A 20641-nucleotide genomic window follows, 5' to 3' on the forward strand; every position below is an offset into this window, starting at 1 on the left:
GCTTGAAGAAGTTTGATATCAAATAAAATTTTTTGATAATATGATTTTACGGTTGGACATTTGTTTTGAATCTTGAATTGACTTGAGCCTTCACATGACTTTAGTTTTGGTTTGAATTGAGTTTTGATTTGACCTAAGTTTGACTGCAACTTGGGTCTTAATATGACTTAAACCTTGATTTATACAACATTGATTGAAAGATTTTTATTTTTATTTTTTTATTTTTTATTTTTGTAGATTTGAAGATGAAGCTTGAAAGTTAGAAAATTTTGAAGATTTTTATATTTCAAATAAACTTTGAAGAAATTGAAGATAATTTGAAAAAACTTTCGAGATTGAAAGATGATTTGAAATCGCTTTTAAAGATACGAAAGTGTTTTGAATCTACTTTCAAAAGTTTCTCTTCAACTCTAACTTAGGTCTTATGAATTGTCATCTAAAACATGTTATAAATTAATAAGGATGCAAAAAGATGCAAAGGATTAGATATAATATGATTTAGGTGTCAATCTCTTTAAGGGTGATCATAATCATAATAATAGTCCAAACGTTAACAAAACTATGATGGCCACACTTGCTTATATGATAAGTAGTGATGGGACGTAACAATTAATATGTTTAATACTTATTAATTTACATCCTATCACTAGTGCCACCAAAATAAATAAATAAATAAATCGTAGTAAAAGGAATATAGGAGGTGGCTAGTCCCAAAAAAGAATTGAAGTAAAATAAATAATTAAATGTAATAATTTTTTAATCCAATTAGTACTAGCCACCAAGGAAGCCGGTGAACAGGTGGCAAATGATCCATTTTTATCTCAATACTACCAGAGCCAAATAATATCCTCCTCTACCTCAGTATTTTTGCCTTGAAAAACCAACTGCAACCTTCTCCCTTTGAAGAAATTAAACACAGGTATGGGGTTCATTTCCTTGGTTTTTTGTTTTTTTTTTTGTTTTTTTGTTTTTTTTTTAATTCAATTTCCTCCCTTTAAAATTTTTTATTATTCACAATCCAATTTGAAGAATTGGGTCTTTTATTTGGCATATGGAATTTGGAAGACCCACTTAAATACATCGATTTGAGTTGCAACATTTTGTTTTTTCATCTCTCAGATCCACCAGGTTGGGGAACGCATTTGAGATAAGTATTTTAGAATCATTTGGAAAGCATTGGAATAGAATGATCCATTTACATCAAATTGCAGGATCATTCTGCAATTGAGACATTGAATGATCTTCTTCGGCAGAATTTTATGAAATGATGCTACTTCTGTTTTCTTTTTCTTTCTGATTAAAATTTCTCAGAAATATATCCTGAATTATACAGAAGTAATTCAGTGATATATTTCTCTATATATGGGATTGAAAAGTACTTATTCTTGTATTTTAGGTAGCATATTTTCCATGGATTCCATGAAAGGACAAGGAGGCATCCAGATGCTGCTGACTGCAGAGCAGGAGGCCCGACAGATTATTTCCAATGCTAAAAACTGTAAAACCCCAATCCTTACATATCTCTTTCCAAAATTACAGTACTCGTAATCCGAAATGATGCTATGATTGAACAATGTGTTTCAGTAAAGTTGACGAGGTTGAAACAAGCTAAAGAAGAAGCTGAGAGGGAAGTGAAACTCTACCACTCCAATATGGAAGCTGCCCACCAGAAGAAAATTTCTGAGGTATCAGCACAAATATCGTCATTGCCAAAGGTTTTAGAATGACAAGGTCTCACTTCACTTTTGATTTATGTAGACAAGTGGGAGCAGTGGGTCAAATGTAAAACGGCTTGATGAGGAAACTGCAATGAGGATTCAAAGCTTGAAAGAGTCTGCTTCTAGGGTTTCATCAGATGTTGTTGCCATGCTCATCAAGCATGTCACAACGGTGAAAGCTTGATATGTGGTGGTCAGTACAACTACTTCATCAGTTACATCGATTAAAGCTCGACCTACTTTAGGTCTAGGGCTTCTACTTTTATGGTGTTTTCTAAATTTGTAGAAACCCCGAGTTCCATTTGGATCAGGGAAGTAGCCGATTAAATGTTATTAACTTTACGATCCTGATTTAAGTAACCACTTTTCTCTATGTTTTTCTTTCTTATTTATTTTTAGGTTCTCAGTTGCAGAGTATGAGGCATATGAAAAATGAAAATTGCAATAAAGGAAGAATGAGAGATGAGAGTTATGGAATAAGCTGCCAGCCTTCTCCAGACAGATTTTTGAAATTAATTCATGTAGTCGCCTTGATGAGTTGATTACTTAATATAAATTCCATGGAGAGCGAAGTAGTAGATGAGTTGTTGCAATTTGAATGATTTGTAACAACTGTCATGTGATTTCTTTGAGGGATCGATTAGAAAATCTCATAAGACTGGACGTTACAAATTTTGAAAATTTATGTGTGGACAGATTAAATAGAGGCTAAAAGAACTTAATTTTCTTTATTTAATTTGTTATATTTTCTCTCTAGATAAATATAGATCATATCAAGTGATTCTTTAGTTAATTTCTTTGATACCCTTGAGAACATAAGGTGTAATTTTTATTATTTTTTAACAAAATTAATGACATGAATTGATTCCCCTACATTTCTTTAGGGAAGCTTTTTACTCACTATATATTATTTTTTTATCTAAGAATTGGATAGATAATGTTGTTTATCCTATGTTAGCTTCACTTAATCCTTAGAATGGAGGAATCAGACCAAACTGATTAATATTGAAAAAATATAAGGCCTGTTTATTACATGTTCAATTATATATATATTTATTTTTAATAAAATAAATCAATATTTATGCTTTTATAAGATATTAATATCCATATTTTTATAATTAATATTCATAAAAAAAAAATATAAGTTATGATTTTAATTATAATATTACTATTCATATTTTATTAAAATTACTTATTTTTAATTTATTTATAGTCACAAAATTATTTTTATTTTTAGTAAGACTTGAATTAAATCTAATTAATGTTATATAAATAAATTTATTTTTTTTTTTTACAAAATTAAAATAAAAAATTATTTTTAAAAATAGCTTATTAAAAAAAGTTTTGGGTTTTCAAAAATTTTTGAAAAGTATTTTTAAAAATAACTTGCACTAATAAATCAAAATGCCTTCTATTAGAGAGGAATAAAATTTTTATTTATAAGTGAAATTTCATTTCCTTTGAAATCATTATGAACTTCATTCTCATTAATATTTAAGTTATCCAAATATAGGAATGAATGAGAAAATGAATGAGATGTTCATTCTTACTCCTTATCCTCGCATACCAAACATGGCCTAATAGAAATTATTTATCCTTGCTTTAGAGTTCAAAAGTATAGATTAAACTCGAACAAATTATTTGCATTGTTATTTTAGTATTTAATTTGTGCAAGAATTCAATTCTATATATATATATACCATAACATCAATATATATGTTCTGAATATGATACCAATTAACTTTACCATATCGGGCATTTAATGATAATTTTTATTATTTTTCTATGAATTTATTCTTTAACCGCATGAAGATGTTAAATATAAAGAGAATTAGGAAGAATTGTTTGTAAAATTGTGCTTACACAGTTTATTCATGTGCACACAAATTTATAAAATAATGCCATTGGGCATACAAGATATGTGGAAAAAAAAAATCATCTTGACTCATAGAAGTATGGAAATAACAAGAAATTATACGATCAAGGTCCTAAAAACTTGCATGAGAATTAAGGGACCATCAATAATGGAATGACTTGAGCTTGATGTCATTGTGAATCTTTTTCCCACATTGAAGATACCAATCTTGAATCCAAGAAGAAAAAAAGGTGTTTACTCAGGGTTTTGGTTATGATGTTTACAAGTTGATTGTTAGTGTAAACATAAGCTAGACATAGTGAGCCACTAGTTAATTTATCACCCACAAAGTGCTAGTCAAGTGCAACACGTTTCATGCATCATTGAAGCAATGGATTCACACATACGTAAGTTGCACTTAGATTGTTTAGAGACAAGATTTAGTGGTTTCAAGGGACTAAAACCAAGCTAACACAAAATATTAGGTATCTAGGTTACTTTTGCAATTGTAAAGTCAACAAACCTATACTCTTACTTCATTAGATCATGACCTTGCAATGGTGATTTTTTTTAGCATTAGGAAATGAGATTGTCATTAAGAAAAATAACATATGTAGTGATATAGGTGTTAGGATAGAGCCCTTAAAAGTAGTGACATGATATAACATTTTGATTTCATGATAACAATTTTTCTTTTGTCTATTATGTTTGTAGTGTGATAGATTTGAGCATTATGTTATGATCACTTGTATTGTAAATGACTTGAGTATATTAAGAGTTGTATAGAAGATTTAAGTTATAGGTTTCTTACAAATTAATGAGTTAGTTCATAATTGACTTATGGACTTGAGCAATCCATTAAAAGACATAGTGCGCTATCTCCCAATTGGTGGATGACTTGTCTTAATCATCAGGATAGGTTTCCAATGGTGAGTATACTAGTGTATATGATTACCATTGAAGATAACTTTAAGGGAGTTGTGACTAATGGCTATTTGGCTGTCATGACTAGTCAAACCTACTATGTTGCATGACTTATCAACCTTAAGAGAATATTGCATTAGTTATGAGGTCATCAATTACTTGACCTATGGGTGAGATCCTGAGTTATCATACATTCCCTGTGGATTAGCTAACTAGTGGTTAGGGCAAGTGACAACAAATATTCTTGGTAGAAGCACCATGATATCCCATAGGCTTGAGATAGTATATTCCTTTGGGTGATCCTTAAAAAAAATGGGTACATTTTTAAGAAAAATACATACTTCTTTCTAAGGTGGACTGTGACTCTATTATGCCTTAGTTGGGTCTAAGTATTGACCAATATATGCCTCAAAATGAAATTGAGGTTACCTTCTTGGCCATTTCTAGACCCTACTTACTTCCTTAACAAAAATATGTACATTCTAAAGAAAAATATAAACATTTGTTAAAAAAAAAAAAATACATACATTTTTAAAGTTTGACTGTAACTCTATTCAACCTTATTTAGACCTAAATATTTTCATAAGGAAATCTATCTTCCCTTGGCTCGTTGGTCATTTCTAAAATCCACATATATTCTTAAGAAAAATATGTACATTCTTAAGAAAAATGCATGCATTTTTTGAAGGCAAACTGTGATCCTATTATGCCTAAGTTTTTTATTTAAATATTTACTAATGTGAACCTTAGAATGATTGAAAGGCATTCCCCTCCCCCATTAGCCATTTGTAAACCTTACGTGCATTCTTAACAAAACTGCTTCCAAAAGTGAATATTTACACTTAAATAATGTTGAATAGGGTCACATCCTACCTTAAAAAAATTTGCTCATTTTTTTCATGAATGTATGTATATTTTATAAGGATGTATGTAGGGTTTATAAATAGCCAACGAGGTAGGGGAAAGGCCTTAAATTTATTTTGAGGCTTCCATATGTGAATATTTAAACCCAAATAAGGCTTAAAATAGGCCACGGTTAGCCTTAAAAGAATGTACGTATATTTATCTTAAGGATGTATGCAAGGTGCAGACATGGCTAAGGGGTAGGGGAAAGCCTCAAATTCATTCTGAGGCTTACATTAGTCAATATTTAGACCCAAATTAAGTACAAGAGGGTTATGATCCTCCTTTACAAAAAAAATATGCATATTTTTCTTAAGAATGTATGTAGGGTTTTGAAATGGCCAAGGAGGAAGGGGGTGGACTCAAATTCATTCTACGGTTTACATTGGTGAATATTTAGACCCAACTTAAGCATAGTAGGGTCACAGTCCGCCTTACAAAAAACCTATGTATTTTTCTTAAAAATGTATCTAGGGTTCTACCATGCTAAATGGGGTTTGGGAAGCCTTTAATTGCATCTTGGGCATACATAAGTCAAATTTTAGACTCAAATTAGTCCGAATGAGGTTATGATTTGTGAAACCAAAGTTTGGTTAATCTTGATTTTGATTATTACTAAATAAGGTATGGAACTAATAATTATATTTCAAGTATGATCACTAGGCAAGATGATTTCCAAAGTGGCAATCACAAAGAACAAAATCATGTCAAAGGGAAATCAATAAGAAAAAAAAAAAAAAAAAAGATTTCAAAGAGAAGTGTTTTTCAAGACCTAAGCTTTATAGGATCTCTTTATAAGGTTGTTGGTACATTAGGTTTTTCATGCGTTACATTATTTATTTATGCACCAGAATCATCCAAGAGTTATTTGGTTTTAAATATTTTAAAATTAGATGATTTCATATTTTCAACTAAAACATTGTGTCAAATGCTTTTCAAACTCATTTAAAAAGTTTTAAGTTGAACAAGATGGTTATTGAGTAAAAATTGGCTCAATCGATTAAGGAATCAACTCAATTGATTAAGGAATCTACTCAATTGATTAAGGAATCTACTCAACCTATTGAACCAACTGAGGAACCGGTTAACATGTTCAACTCAATCGGTTGAAAGGTACAAAAACCTTCTCTCTCTTCTAGAATGTTTGTTCAACCGATTGAAATTGAACCTCATCCGATCGAGTATCGATCGAGTATCGATCGAACAGCGGTCGAGGTTCAACGGTCACCTTCAATGTATTAAATGCTAACGACTAGTGAACTGATCAAATTGGAACTCAACCGAACAAACCCCTAATGACTAGTTTGACCTCTCTTCTCTATAAAAAGGCTCAAGTCTTTATTGTTTAAGAGTTTGACCTTTCAAAACCCTTCTTAAATTTATTTGAGCCTTGAAAGAGTGAAATTTAATGCACCTTTATTCTAAAACTTGTAGATCATTAATTAGTGCACAATTCAATCCTAGTTTATCTTGTATCATTTTAGTCTAAAGTTTTGTACTAGGATTTTGTTTGAGAATATTTTCTATCTTTATTTGTAAATCTTTGAGAAGAAAAATATAAGTGTGAGGTATCACTTAGGGATTCTCAAGTGTGGAAGTATCACTTGAGGGGTTGTTTAAGAGTAAGGTATCTCTTGAGGATTGTAAAGGGTGCTTAAAACCAAAAGTCCAAGAGAGTGGATTGGAACTATAATTCAATTGTATTACTTGAAGGTTTGATTTGCAAGCTTTGAATTAGTGGAACCTCAAGCTTGGGATTGAAGCTTGAAGAGAGTGGATGTAGGTTGGATTATGTCGAACCACTATAAAACTTTTGTGTTTACATCTTCTTTTCCCTACTTTTTTATTTTATTTTATATGCAATTATCTTTATATTATTTTTATTATATAAATTGCATATAATTGTCTTTTGCATTTACATAATTTAAATTTTCAAAAAGAGACAATCACCCTATTCACCCTCCCCCCTTCTAGGGTGATTACCTTTGATTGGATTAGCCAATTTTTCTAACATGATTAACTTCAAATCATATGTACATTTTTTCTTTAAAATGTACATATTTTTCTAAAAGATGTACCTAGGGTTTTACCATGTCGGGCAAGGTTTAGGAAGACCTCAAATGCATCCCAAGGCATACATAAGTTAAAGTTAGACTCGAAGCTGAATGAGGGAACTATTTAACTCTAATCACGCATTTTTCTAAAGGATATGCCCAGGGTCTTACTATTTAGAATGGGGTATGAGAATGCCTCAAATGCACTTATTTCTTTGTTAGATCTAAATTAAGTCGAATGAGGGAACGAATTCAACTTAAATCAAATGTAGGTACTTTTTTAAAATTTATATGTATTTTTCTAGAAAATGTACCCAAGGTTCTACCATCTTGAAGGGACGATGGAAGGCCTTAAATGCATCTTAAGGCCTACAAGATTAAAATCTTATGCCCAAATTAGGCAAAACTAGGGTAAGATTTAACTTTGATGAAATGTACATATTTGATACTAGATGTACCCATTTTTCTAACAAGAATGTACATTTTTTAAAAACATGTAAGTATGACAACAATTCTACAAAAAAAAAAAAAAAAATTAATTAATTAAGAGAAAATTAATATAAAATATTAAATACAATTTTTTAATGAAAAAACATATTTTCTTGTTTTATGTAAATTTAAAAATTAAAATTTTTAACCAAAGAAAATGTTAAAACCAATATCAAGTTAAAATCATAAGAAAAAAACTAAGACCACCATCACTTCTTGTGATTTTGATATGAAAATTTTAAATTTTAAATTAAAATAATATAAACTATAAAATAATATTATAAATATATTTTTATTATTTTTAAAAATAAAATAAGTATTTTTTTTTTACAATTTATATAAAAAAAAAATTCATATCATGAACCTTTAAATAATAAAATGTATTTTTTAAATCCAAATTCTAAATTATCAAATGTATTATTATAATTAATATTTAAAATTATCAAATATATTATTTGTAGGATGATATTTTCATTATTTGTTTATTATATATTTATATTTAACTTGTTGTAACTAATTTTTTTTTTTATAATTTTATGTTTAATTGTCAAAAATAATTAAAAATAATAAATATAAAATGGTGAAAGAGTGAAAATTTTGAAATTAAAAATGCTTTACTAAAGGACATGTCGGCCTATAAAAGAAATGAAAAAAAGAAAAGAAAAAGAAAAAGAAAAGACATGTGCTAAGCGTGTAAAAGTCAAGTGTAAGGTGTGTGGAATGAGGCAAGTAAAAGTGAGGTGAGGCAGAAAAAAAAATTAAAATAAAAGGATACCGGGTGAGAATTGATTTCCCATAAAAGTTCACATTATCAGAATAATTTTCTTTTCGTACTTGTGGGATGAAATATGAAAGTTTGACTTCATAAAAGGCAAATTTTTTATAGATCGGGTATGAAAGTATAGATATTTTTAATTCATAATTCAAGAATCAAATAAATTAAATCGACATAATAAATATATATTTTATATTTTATATAAATTAACTTTTTAATAAGAAATTAAGATTAAAAATAATAATATTTTATTTTTTTTCAAAATAAATAATAAAGATAAATATAAATATATAAATATATAAATATATTAAATTTTATTAAATAAAAAATGTATGATATTTTAATGTGAAGATATATTTAAAATGGAAAAAATATATAATATATAATTTTGTATACATATCAAAAGTTGTATATCTTATTGTTTTATAATTTAAAAAAATTAATGTGTTATTTTCATACAGATTAATATATAGAAAATAATTAATATTAATTATTTAAGGGTTTTTGAAAGACAAACTAATTTTATATGTTGGTTTCTGACACTAGAAAATAATGTCAAGTTTTAGTACCCAATGGTTCAATTTTGGACAAGGTTCTTTCCTACACCTTAAATTTTGGACAAACAGGTGGGCTGGATGTGAAGGCTCGGAAGAAAACAAGCCCAGCCCATGAAGTGGATAAGTCTGGGAGAACCGGCTGGTCCGGTTTTCAAAATAGAAAGGATAGTTGTTCCTAAAATTTTCTCAATTTATCACTGATTTATTAGGCCATGTGGTGGGATGGTAGGTGCGAGGTCACGTGTCAGCTTTTAAAATTAAAAGGGCATGGAGGTGGCTTAGACTCGAGTACCCTCGCATGGGAAAGCAACTTGTCACCATCTGGGCTATGTTACCCTTTGCCTATATATTAAGTCATGAAATGTTATATATTCCTCGTTTCCTAAATATTTTAATATAAAAATAAAATTTTAGTAAATAATTCCAAAGGCCTAATTGTATGATGCCTAAAAACTTGAGAGGTTAGAACTTTAGATCTTCACCATCTATCCTCCATTTATGTGTAACCATGACCAACAAATATTGTAGTTAATTGTAAACAAACAAAAATAGAAAAGATCATGCTATAAGAATGAAATTGAACCCACAAACCAAGGAATACATCCCTATTAATTCTAGCTCTACTAAAATAAACAAATAAACAAATATTGAACCCTTAATTAATCATTTCAAACCATTTACATTTTCAAAATTAACAGTAAATACGAGGCGATATTAATTCAAAACTCGAAATTATTTAAACAAAACAAGGATTTACATTTCATATATTCAAAAAATCTATGGATATATCTATCCACAAGTCCCAAATTTAGTTAAAAATTTTCCTACATGGCCTTATTCATTGAAATATACTCATATTTGAAAAATTACTTCTTAATACCCATTTAGTCTCACTAGTTTCAATGATAAGGTAAGTGTTTGCTCTTGTAGTCACACTCACTGAAGTTAAGAATCAAGCTAACAACCTAATTATGAGATGACAAATTCCACAAAATTTTCTATCTTCATCTCCGAAGTTCACGATTTAACTCTCAATTCTCTCTTTAGTTTCTCAAACTTCACTAAAATGGTATTAAAGTAAGAGATGGTTCACCTAAAACAAGTATTTATTGTAATGGAGACTATAATGTCAAATTCCAACAAAATCATTCTCACTTCTTATAAAATGTAAATAATAAGAAATATCTAAAAATCAAAACAAATTCAATCAAATAAGAAGTATGTCTTATTATTTCCCGGATCCATTTGAAATTGATATATGTTTGTTGTCCTTAATTTATAAAAGTTTTGAATAAGACAATTTTTCCCACTTATCGACTGCTAACTGTACTGGAATGCTAAAATATTTCATACAATACATATTAATCATTTTTCAATGCTTCTAGTCACAACTTACCACATAAAACAATATATAAAAATTATGGTAAATATAATGAAAAGAAGAACACTACTATTTATTACTTATTAATATTAAATAACATTAATTATTATAAATATTTTATTTAATACTCATACTTTTAGGTTCAATTTGAAGATGATAATTATTAGGTTAGTCTTTCAATTCTAGGTTTTATTGAAATTTCCTATTATCCATAACATGTCATACAAAATATAAGTATTAATGTAATTTATTGTATTCATTGAATGGTATGTAACCATGTGACAAGGTGACAACGTGAGAGTATGTGTCTTTTTCTTTGTTTATTGAGATAATTGTGTTTTGGATCAAATTGAACCCAAAAATTAAGTTTTGGTCTATATAAATTATATAATTGACGGGAATGATATAAAATATAAAGAGACCAATATATCCTTTAAAACTATTTTCTACCATAATGTTTGACAAACTTTTTTATCTTAATTTTTTTAATAATTATTCTGAAAATTTATTATTTTTAGAAAACTAATTTAAAAAAAATTGACATATTTTTAGTTATTTTTTATATATACAATTTTAAAAATATATATTTTTCAATATGTTTGATTTTTAAATAATAATAATAATTTTTTTATTTTTTTTTAAAAAAGGTGTATTTTTTTTCCAAATGATTAAATTATATTAAATTTTATTGAGGTATATAAAAGGAATAAAATTTAAATTAATACTTTTCTTTCTTTTTATAGTAAGCAAAGGTTATTTCTGAAAAGATAAAAAATTCATATCATTCTTTTCAATTTTTACACTTTTTCTTCTAGATCATGGAATTAAACGGTGAATTTATATGGACTAAAGCTTGGATCTAATTGGTTCCAAAACCCAATTGTTTAATTTTGCCACTCAATCGATTCCCGTAAATTGTGGAAGAAAAGCAAATCACTACGTGTGCACACCTTTTTTTGCATTCATCGACTGTCATGTGACCATGTGACAACGTGAGAGTGTATAATGTCTTCTTCTTTGTTTGGTCTACCACTCAATGGGTTCCATAAATTGTGAAAGAAGAGTGAATCACCACATGTGCAAGCATTTTATCGAATAGTTTGTGACAATCTATAAAATAAATGGTGAATTTATATGGACTAAAGCTTGGAACCAATTGGTTCCAAAACCCAATTGTTTAATTTTGCCACTCAATTGATTCCTGTAAATAGTGGAAGAAAAGCGAATCATTGCATGTGCACTCCTTTTTTTGCATTCATCGTTTGCCATGTGACCATGTGACAACGTGAGAGTGTATAATGTCTTCTTCTTTGTTTGGTCTACCACTCGATGGGTTCCATAAATTGTGGAAGAAAAGCGCATCACTGCATGTGCAAGCATTTTATCTAATGGTTTGTGACAATCTATAAAATAAAATGTTAGGAAAAAACTTACAAGGAAAATATCATTTCCAAATAATAAAATGTCTTAATGAATTTTTGTCACAAGGCTTCGGGTGCTAAGCAGCCCTGCTCCTCAATTCTCTTCCTTTATTTCCACTCCAGGATTTTAATGAGTTAAATGCAAGATGGATTTGAAATCATAATTAATAAATACAAAAATATGGTGTTGTTTGGAAATATTTCATATTTCATATTTCATATTTATATTTATATTAAAAAAATAATAGTAACTCCTAATGTAAAACTCAAGCATTCTTAAACTCACATGTAAAATAAAATAAACAAAAGTGAGGTATTTTAAATTTTTAATTATTATAAATTATAAAATTTCTAAAAAAAATAATTTTTAAGAACATAAAAAAGTCAATGCCTTTTATACAAGAGTTGTAATATTTTATACAAATGTTAATATAGTTTTTTATTTTTAAAAATAAAAAATAAAAAATTGTGTTTAAACTCCACATATCCTTGTTACTTTCTTGAATTTTAGCATGACAAAAAATATTAAGGAAATAGAAGTTTTTAATTTAAAGTCAAGGACTTTAGAAAATAAATTCAAATGCGGTATTTTATAACTCAAAACCATGTAGCAGAGTATCACACCATAAAGATAAAGAGGCAAGAGAAAATGGACATACAGAAGTGGAACAGGCTGGAAAACCACTACCTTGAAAACAACGTTGGAAATTAAGCAGCAAAAAGACAAAAATTGATGGCTTTTGATGTATTGGGGCCGATGCTGCTTGATAGTAACCTGCTCCCACGGTCCCACCCACCAAGTTGAGATTCTAAGAAACTGCCTAAAATGTTACTTTTATCTTAAGCCTTAGCACCCTATTCCTATTGAGGACCATTACATTCACACCATTGATTTAATGTTTTTCAAGTGAGGACTATTATATTCCTATTGAGGAGGTTGAACCGATTTCATAAAGATATTTTTTAGAATAAATTTCATGTATATTTTTAGAGTATTTTAAAAAAAAATCAAATATATGAAGAATATTTTGATAACTTTAGTATTGTATGGCGTTGTTTGATAATATTTCATATTTTTAATTTTAATTTTATTTAAAAATAATAATAACTCCTACCTAAAATTCAAAAATTATTAACTACTTACATTTAAAAAAAACAAAAGTGAGGTATTAAAAATGTTTAATTATTATAAATTATAAAATTTCTAAAAAAATAATTTTTAAGAATATAAAATAAGTAAATGCTTTTTTATTGGAGAGCTGTAATGTTTTATATAAAACTTATTATAATTTTTTATTTTTAAAAATAAAAAAATAAAAAATGTATTTACACTCTACATATCCTTGTTACTTTCATGAAATTTTAGCATGACAAAAATATTATGGAAAGAAAAGTTTTTAATTTAAAGTCAAGGGCTTTAAAAAATAAATTCAAATACGGTATTTTATAACTCAAAACTATGTAGCAGAGAATAACCCCATAGAATTTGTTTGACTTTTGAGGGCCGATGCTCCTTCCTGGAAACCTGCTCCCACCCACCAGGTTAAGATGATAAGAAACTGCTTAAAATGTTATATTTATCTGAAGCCTCAGCATCGTAGCAGAGAAATCTCAGTTCTTTGCAATTTTAGCACACCACCTGTCTTGAATGGCTTCAACCAGTACCGAAACCTCGTCCTCTTCTTCCAAGCTCCCACACAAGTATGATGTATTTTTGAGTTTTAGAGGGAGTGATACCCGTATGAATTTTGTCGATCATCTTTATGAAGGTTTAGTTGGAAATCGATTTAATACATTTAGAGATGATGAGCAACTTGAACGTGGTGGGGAGATTTCATCTCAACTCTTAGATGCTATTGAAGAATCACGTATTTGTATAGTAGTTTTCTCTAAGAACTATGCTGATTCCCGATGGTGTTTAAATGAATTACTGGCTATTATTGAGTCAATTGCAAGCGATGATGGCAGAATTGTTTTGCCGATTTTCTATCACGTGGATCCTTCACATGTACGACATCAGACGGGAAGTTATTGCACAAGGTATACTTATCCTGAGAGAGACGCAGACAAGGAGAAAGTTGAGATGATAGAGAAATGGGGAAATGCTTTGACTGCAGCAGCCAATATGAGTGGATATCATGTGGACCCAAAAACGTAAGTATAACTTTCCTTCATCTCTTGTTTGCAAATTTTCTCCTCTCTGTCTCTTGATCTATTTTCTAGTAAACTATAACAAGTTTTACAACCAATATTTTGGTATATGCAATTTTGTCCCGTGGAAGCAATTAATCTCATCTCCCACCTTTCTTCCTAAATTATATTATCTACTTATACACTTAGACCACGCTCCATAAAACTTAATAATTGAAGTTTAAATTAAATTATTTTTAAGTTGTTAACTTAAAATTTATTATTTAATTTTCTTTTTATTGAAGAATGAAAGTTTTTAGGAATATCGGGGAAAAAATTATGATACAAAAATGATGTTGTGAAGATTATATATGGTAGATAGAGATGTGAGGAAGAATGAGAGAGTACACCCAATAAAGTGAGGGCTTGTAATTCAATGTGTAGATAAAAAAAGTGACAAAACATGGAATGTTTCAACACCTAATATTTATATTTAATTTATGTTATTTGCAATATTTTCCTTAGTACAGTAAAATGATCTCCTTCGTCACATTAAAACCTTATATACCTTCGTGTGTGATCTCCTTGATGTTAAAACTTTCGCCTTTATAAGAAACTGGTATAAGATCTTTTGCCTAAACAACAAGGCCAACCCCAATTTTATGTATTCCTTTCACATTTTAATCTAAATCCTTTTAATTTAATTAGGAGCATTTGTAATTAAAATGGTCATCTCATTCGAATTTCCCATTGATATGATATTTAAAAGTTCTTTGTTATGTTGAAGTGGTTCATTATATGTTTCATTAAGCATAAAATTTTTGAAGCAAATGAGAGAGATTTAGGACCTAAAAAAGCTCATTTTCAATCCAATCAATTAAGGGGTTTAAAACTTATATATATAGATATATATACATTCATTTCATGAGGAATGGAAATGCAACGATCTTTACAAAGCAAAAACACCTCAATTCATTACAACATGATATTGTGCATATTTATACAATTGAATAGCAAGCTAAGATTGGCTAAGGCATATGCCATAATCTTAGGAGATTTATGCAATTGAATAGCATACTATGACAAAGTCTAAGGCTAATAGAGAGAATAATCTTGGCATTCGAAACCATTAGAGTTATTTATTTATTAATTTTGGCTAGGATATGATGGAACATATTTTTTTTCCTTATATGTCCTAAAAAGTGGCTACAAGTACTCTCATGATTGACACCATAATATCTTACAATATTGAGATAACATGTCCTTTTTAGGTGATCCTAAGCACTTGTGATAATGTAATCTGTGATCATAGTAATTCATAAAGTGGAATTTGACATATATTTTTTGTAGAGTAGAGTATGTCAAATGATCACAAAATAGAGATGATTAAGACTCAAGGATTAAGCAGTTCCTAAAATCTCTCCCATATTAGTTGGCAAATAAGGAACTGAGGAAACGCAAAGACCCTAAGGTAAGCTGAAGTTTTGGCAAGTGAATTGAGAAGGTAAAAAAGTCCCTTATAATTAATACATTGGCAAGTTGCAAGGAGTGCTTTTACAAACACTCTTGGCTGCCTTAATTCACTAGAATGTCAGAGAAGTGTTCTCATGAACAACTTGTTTGAAATGGAAAAGATGAATGGAGTGGAGGATAGTTTATGCTTCAATTTACAGTCTGCATATACTACACTGGAAAGATTAGACAACATTCTGGTGGTAATTTTTTCTAGGATTCTAATAATAGCATCCTTTACCATAGAAGGGACATAACATTGTGACACCTTGATTAAGGCAATAACTGAATACAAAATCACATTTTCCATTTTATTCCAGTTATTTTTTCCTTATTTTTTTTTCTCTTTCGCATAGGTACAAAATGAAGCTAGATATGGATTTTAATTAAATTTGATTCAATTCCTTTAATTTATATTATTTTGTTCATAATTTAATTGCTTTGAACAAAAGTGAATACCATCAAATTTACTTTGCAAATATTTACATCTCTGTAGTTCACTCTCTAAATCTTCACATCTTCTTTTGTATCTTATAATTGTGCATAGACATGAAGGCAACATTATTGAAGAGATTGCAAGTCAAATTTCAGATTGCATAGATCAAAAACCTTTACATGTCGGCACACACCTGGTTGGACTGGATATACGTCTGAATGAAATAATGAAGTTGAAGAGTGGCGATAAGTCAAAATTTGTTCTCATGGTGGGGATATGTGGACTTGGTGGAGTAGGCAAGTCCACAATGGTTAGAGCTATTTATAATGAACTCTCTTATCAATTTAAGAGCAAAAGCTTTCTAGAAGTAGCTGGAGACGTTTCCAAAGACTGTCATCGTCTACTGGATTTGCAAAAACAACTTTTTTGTGATATCTCACCCAGAAGCAAAAAAAAAATAAGGATTCTTGCTGAAGGAATTAATGTGTTAAAGAACATGCTTTGCCGTGAAAAGGTTCTTCTTGTCATTGATGGTGCGAATGATGAGACGCAATTACAAAACTTAGCTGGTGGACATGATTGGTTTGGTGAAGGAAGTAGAATTTTTATAACATCTAGAAATAAAGAATTGCTGGTCCAGCACAAAGTGGATGTACTATATCAGCTTCCAGAATTAAACAACGACGAAGCTCTTGAACTCTTCAGTTGGCATGCTTTTGAAACGAGTTATCCACATCATGATTTTTATATTCTTTCCAAAAAATTCGTAGAGTATTGTCAAGGTCTTCCCTTAGCTCTCAAAATATTGGGTTCTTGTCTATTCCAAAAGCAAAGCCATGAATGGAAAATTCAGTTACGTGACCTTGATAAAGAACCTAACATGAAAATTTTAGATGTGCTTAAAGTAAGTTTTGATGGACTACCATCAACTTATAAGGCAATATTCCTTGACATTGCATGTTTCTAATTTAAGGGAGAGTATAAAGATTTTATTATAAAAATACTAGATGATTGGGATTGTCCTGCGGAGACTGGAATAGGATTTCTCATAAATAGGTGTCTTCTAACAATTTCAAATGGAAAGGTTGGCATGCATAATTTGATACAACGATTGGGTCATAAAATCGTTCGTGATGAAGGTCCCAGGAACAAAGGTATGCGCAGCCGATTGTGGGATCATGTGGATGTGAAAGATGTATTGAAGAAAAGGACGGTATGAATGCTCCTCGATGATCTATGCAACTAGGAAAAATTATATGCACGTTATGCTTATTGCTTATCATCTGCTCTTTTGACAGGGAACCAATTCAATTGAAGGCATATTCCTAAATTTATCGAATCTAAACAACATAAATTTAACTACTCAAGCAATGAAAGAGATGTCTGGACTTCGATTGCTCAAAATTTTCTTGGGTTCTGAAGTTGTTACTGGTGAAGAGGATTACAAAGTGCGCATTTCTAGGGATTTTAAATTTCCTACATGGGATTTATCCTATGTCCATTGGCATGGATACCCTTTGAATTCTTTGCCATCAAAATTTGAGACTCAGAAACTAGTGGAACTCAACATGCCGTATAGCAACATAAGAGAATTTGGGGAAGGGAATATGGTATGTATACTTTCTTTATACGTCTCCTTTTATATGCGCCTTTTCTTTGTGTTATTCGTAGCTTATTTATTCGAGCAACATATTTTTTAACAGGTTCGGTTTGAGAAACTAACAGCCGTCATTCTCAGTCACTCTAAATACCTCATAAAAGTCTCAAACTTTTCCAGCACCCCAGAGTTGGAGAAACTAATTCTTGAAGGTTGTACAAGCTTGCGCGAGATTGACCCATCTATTGGAGATCTGAGAAGGCTTAGTTTGTTAGATTTGAAAGAGTGCAAGTCACTGGGTAGTCTTCCAGACAGCATCTGCAACTTGAAATCTCTTAAAACTCTTTATCTTAGTGGCTGTTCAGAACTCAACTGTTTGCCCGAAGACTTGGGAAACATGCAACATCTAACTGAGCTTTATGCAAATAGAACAGCTACAGGAGCGCCCCCTCCTGTAATTGGTCGTTTAAGAGAACTTCAAATACTATCCTTTAGTGGATGTACAGGAGGAAGAGCTCACCCATCATTGTTTTCTTTATCAGGTTTATTCCTCTTAAGGGAATTAGATCTAAGTGATTGTTATTGGTGGGATGCAGAAATACCCGATGATTTTTGGGGCTTATATTCATTGGAAAACTTAAATCTGAGTGGAAACCATTTTACTATGGTGCCACGGAGAATCACAGAACTTTCAATGCTAAAAGTTCTTGTGTTGGGGCGTTGCAAGAGGCTCGAAGAAATTCCGGAATTTCCATCAAGTCTAGAAGAACTGGATGCACACGAATGCGCATCCCTGCAAACTTCCTTGGCTTCATCAAGATATGTTGTGGAAGGTACCGCACGGATGATGTCGCTGCACAATACTATATTAGAGAGGATTCAGGTCTCTCTCTCTCTCTCTCTCTCTCTCTCTCTCCCTCTCTAATGATTTTCCATGGCAGGACCACGCTCCAAAGAGTGAGTTCTGCATTCTCATTCCTGGAGATGGAATTCCTGAATGGTTTGAACATCGGGAAATGGGTTCTTCACTAACAATGGAGCTGCCTTCAGATTGGTACGACCGTGACAAGTTCCTAGGATTTTCTGTATGCTTTGTCTTTGCTTTCAAGGATCAACTGCCTCAGATCCACAACGACATATTATGCCAGTTGAACAATTTTTCATTTTTCTATCCCTACTGGGACAAGTGGAGTGGTGAGCATTCATCAAATGATCGCCACATGTGGTTGGCATATCAACCACGCTCTGGAGTCGATATTTGCCACCCAGAGGCATGGAATAGCATTCGGGCTTCCTTTGAACTGTCTGGTGTGACTGATGCGTTGTCGATAAAGTGTGGCCTTCATCTTATCTACAAATGACGTCATTAAAAAGTAATTGTAATACCCATCCATAGGGATAAACTCAAGGGAAAGGTCTTCTACAATGGCCACAACATTATTTGAACTCTTCTTCTAGGGATCTCTGTTTTTTTAATATTCTTTGATTTTCCATGTTTCCAATTATCCTATTTCTTGTTTCATGCATACATTATTTTATTTAACAAATTGTTAATTTGTGCATTATTCATACCCCCAACTATCGAAATAAGTAGACAACATCCTAATATGAGCAGGCAAAAATAAATCAACACAAGGAACATCGAATTTTTAGACTGGAAAAACCCTCCCACAAGAGGTAATACAAGAGAATGAGAAATATTTAAGGGATATATTAGGAATTTTTAATAAGTAATTATTTAAATTTTTATGAAAAGTTATTAAAAAAGAAGAAGAAGATATGTTATATATTAGGGAGAATTATCTTTTGGGGGTAGATGGGCCCCCAAATTAACAAATGGTACATGTAACTCTTCAAATTGAGTTGAAGGATATGAAATAGTAACGGACAAATATACCCTTTAAGAACACATATAAAATATTTTATAAAATTAAGTTAAATAATTTTTTTTCAATAATTTTTTTTCAAAAATACTAAATTAAATAAAAGTAGTTTTCAAAAATATTAAATTAAATATTTTTTTTTTCAATTTTTTTTTCAAAAATATTAAATTAAATTAAAGTATTTAAAAAAATATTAAATTAAATATTTTTTAAAAATATTTTTTTAAAATATTAAATTAAATAAATTTATTTTAAAAAAATATTAAATTAAATAAAAGTATTTTAAAAAATATTAAATTACATAAAAGTATTTTTTTTAAATATTAAATTAAATAAAAAATATTAAATTAAATAAAAGTATTTTTCAAAAATATTAATTTTTTTTCTCAAAATCAACAAAGGGCATTTTTGGAAATACTGAAGAATGATATCCTTCAACTCAATTTCCATACTTTCATTGGGTCTTGAGCTCAATTTGAAGAGTTACATGGACCTTTTGTTAATTTGGGGGCCCATCTACCCCCAAAACATAATTCTCCCTATATATTAAAGAATCAAGAAACATGGAAAAAGAAAGAAAGAAAGAAAGAATGAGAGGAATATGAAATTAGAAGGTTTAAAAAGAATCTATGGAACATATTAGGGAATTTTAGCGTAAATAAATCATTTATGTTATAAATGCATTAATAATAAATGAATTCAATATCTTGTTTGGTTATGGCCAAAAATTACATTCAATTCTCATTTAATACTATCATTGGTAGATGCAATGCGCAAATTCTTATGCAGTCCAAAGGTATGTAAAAATTATTCTTATAATCCGAAACTATTTGCAAATTATAATAAAAGTTATGCAACAATTATTTTACTTAAACACAATCAAAAGCTGTAAAAACTCAATCCATTTCACTTTTATATTACTTGTTAATATATTTTCAGAATAAATAAAATTCTAATTTTGTTACAAGGACCTACAGATCGCAAATATCACAACTTTAAAAAGAAA

At 29.8% G+C, this 20641-nt stretch overlaps 2 protein-coding genes across 4 annotated transcripts; both read left to right on the forward strand.

The window, feature by feature from the left end:
* The first annotated feature begins 863 nt into the window (after positions 1–863).
* On the forward strand, positions 864–2032 carry LOC100242663 (V-type proton ATPase subunit G 1). 2 transcript variants are annotated; one of them, XM_002278536.4, is made up of 4 exons: positions 864–919; positions 1397–1498; positions 1585–1685; positions 1759–2032. In XM_002278536.4, the coding sequence occupies exons 2-4, from the start codon at positions 1411–1413 to the stop codon at positions 1900–1902; spliced, it is 333 nt and encodes a 110-aa protein (XP_002278572.1). In that variant the 5' UTR covers positions 864–919; positions 1397–1410; the 3' UTR covers positions 1903–2032. The 2 variants fall into 2 exon arrangements, with proteins under 2 accessions (XP_002278572.1, XP_019073415.1); XM_019217870.2 differs by lacking the exon at positions 864–919 and having other exon boundaries at positions 1041–1498.
* Positions 2033–13558: 11526 nt separating this feature from the next.
* Positions 13559–19257, forward strand: LOC104877958 (disease resistance protein RUN1). 2 transcript variants are annotated; one of them, XM_010647533.3, is made up of 5 exons: positions 13559–14231; positions 16267–17368; positions 17454–17765; positions 17859–18635; positions 18694–19257. In XM_010647533.3, the coding sequence occupies exons 2-5, from the start codon at positions 17246–17248 to the stop codon at positions 19111–19113; spliced, it is 1632 nt and encodes a 543-aa protein (XP_010645835.1). In that variant the 5' UTR covers positions 13559–14231; positions 16267–17245; the 3' UTR covers positions 19114–19257. The 2 variants fall into 2 exon arrangements, 1 of the variants encoding a protein (XP_010645835.1); XR_002029274.1 differs by having other exon boundaries at positions 13568–14231; positions 17859–18585.
* Positions 19258–20641: the final 1384 nt, after the last annotated feature.

Source organism: Vitis vinifera, chromosome 18 (genome assembly GCF_030704535.1).
Source record: "Vitis vinifera cultivar Pinot Noir 40024 chromosome 18, ASM3070453v1".
In the NCBI taxonomy this organism is placed as follows: Eukaryota; Viridiplantae; Streptophyta; class Magnoliopsida; order Vitales; family Vitaceae; genus Vitis; species Vitis vinifera.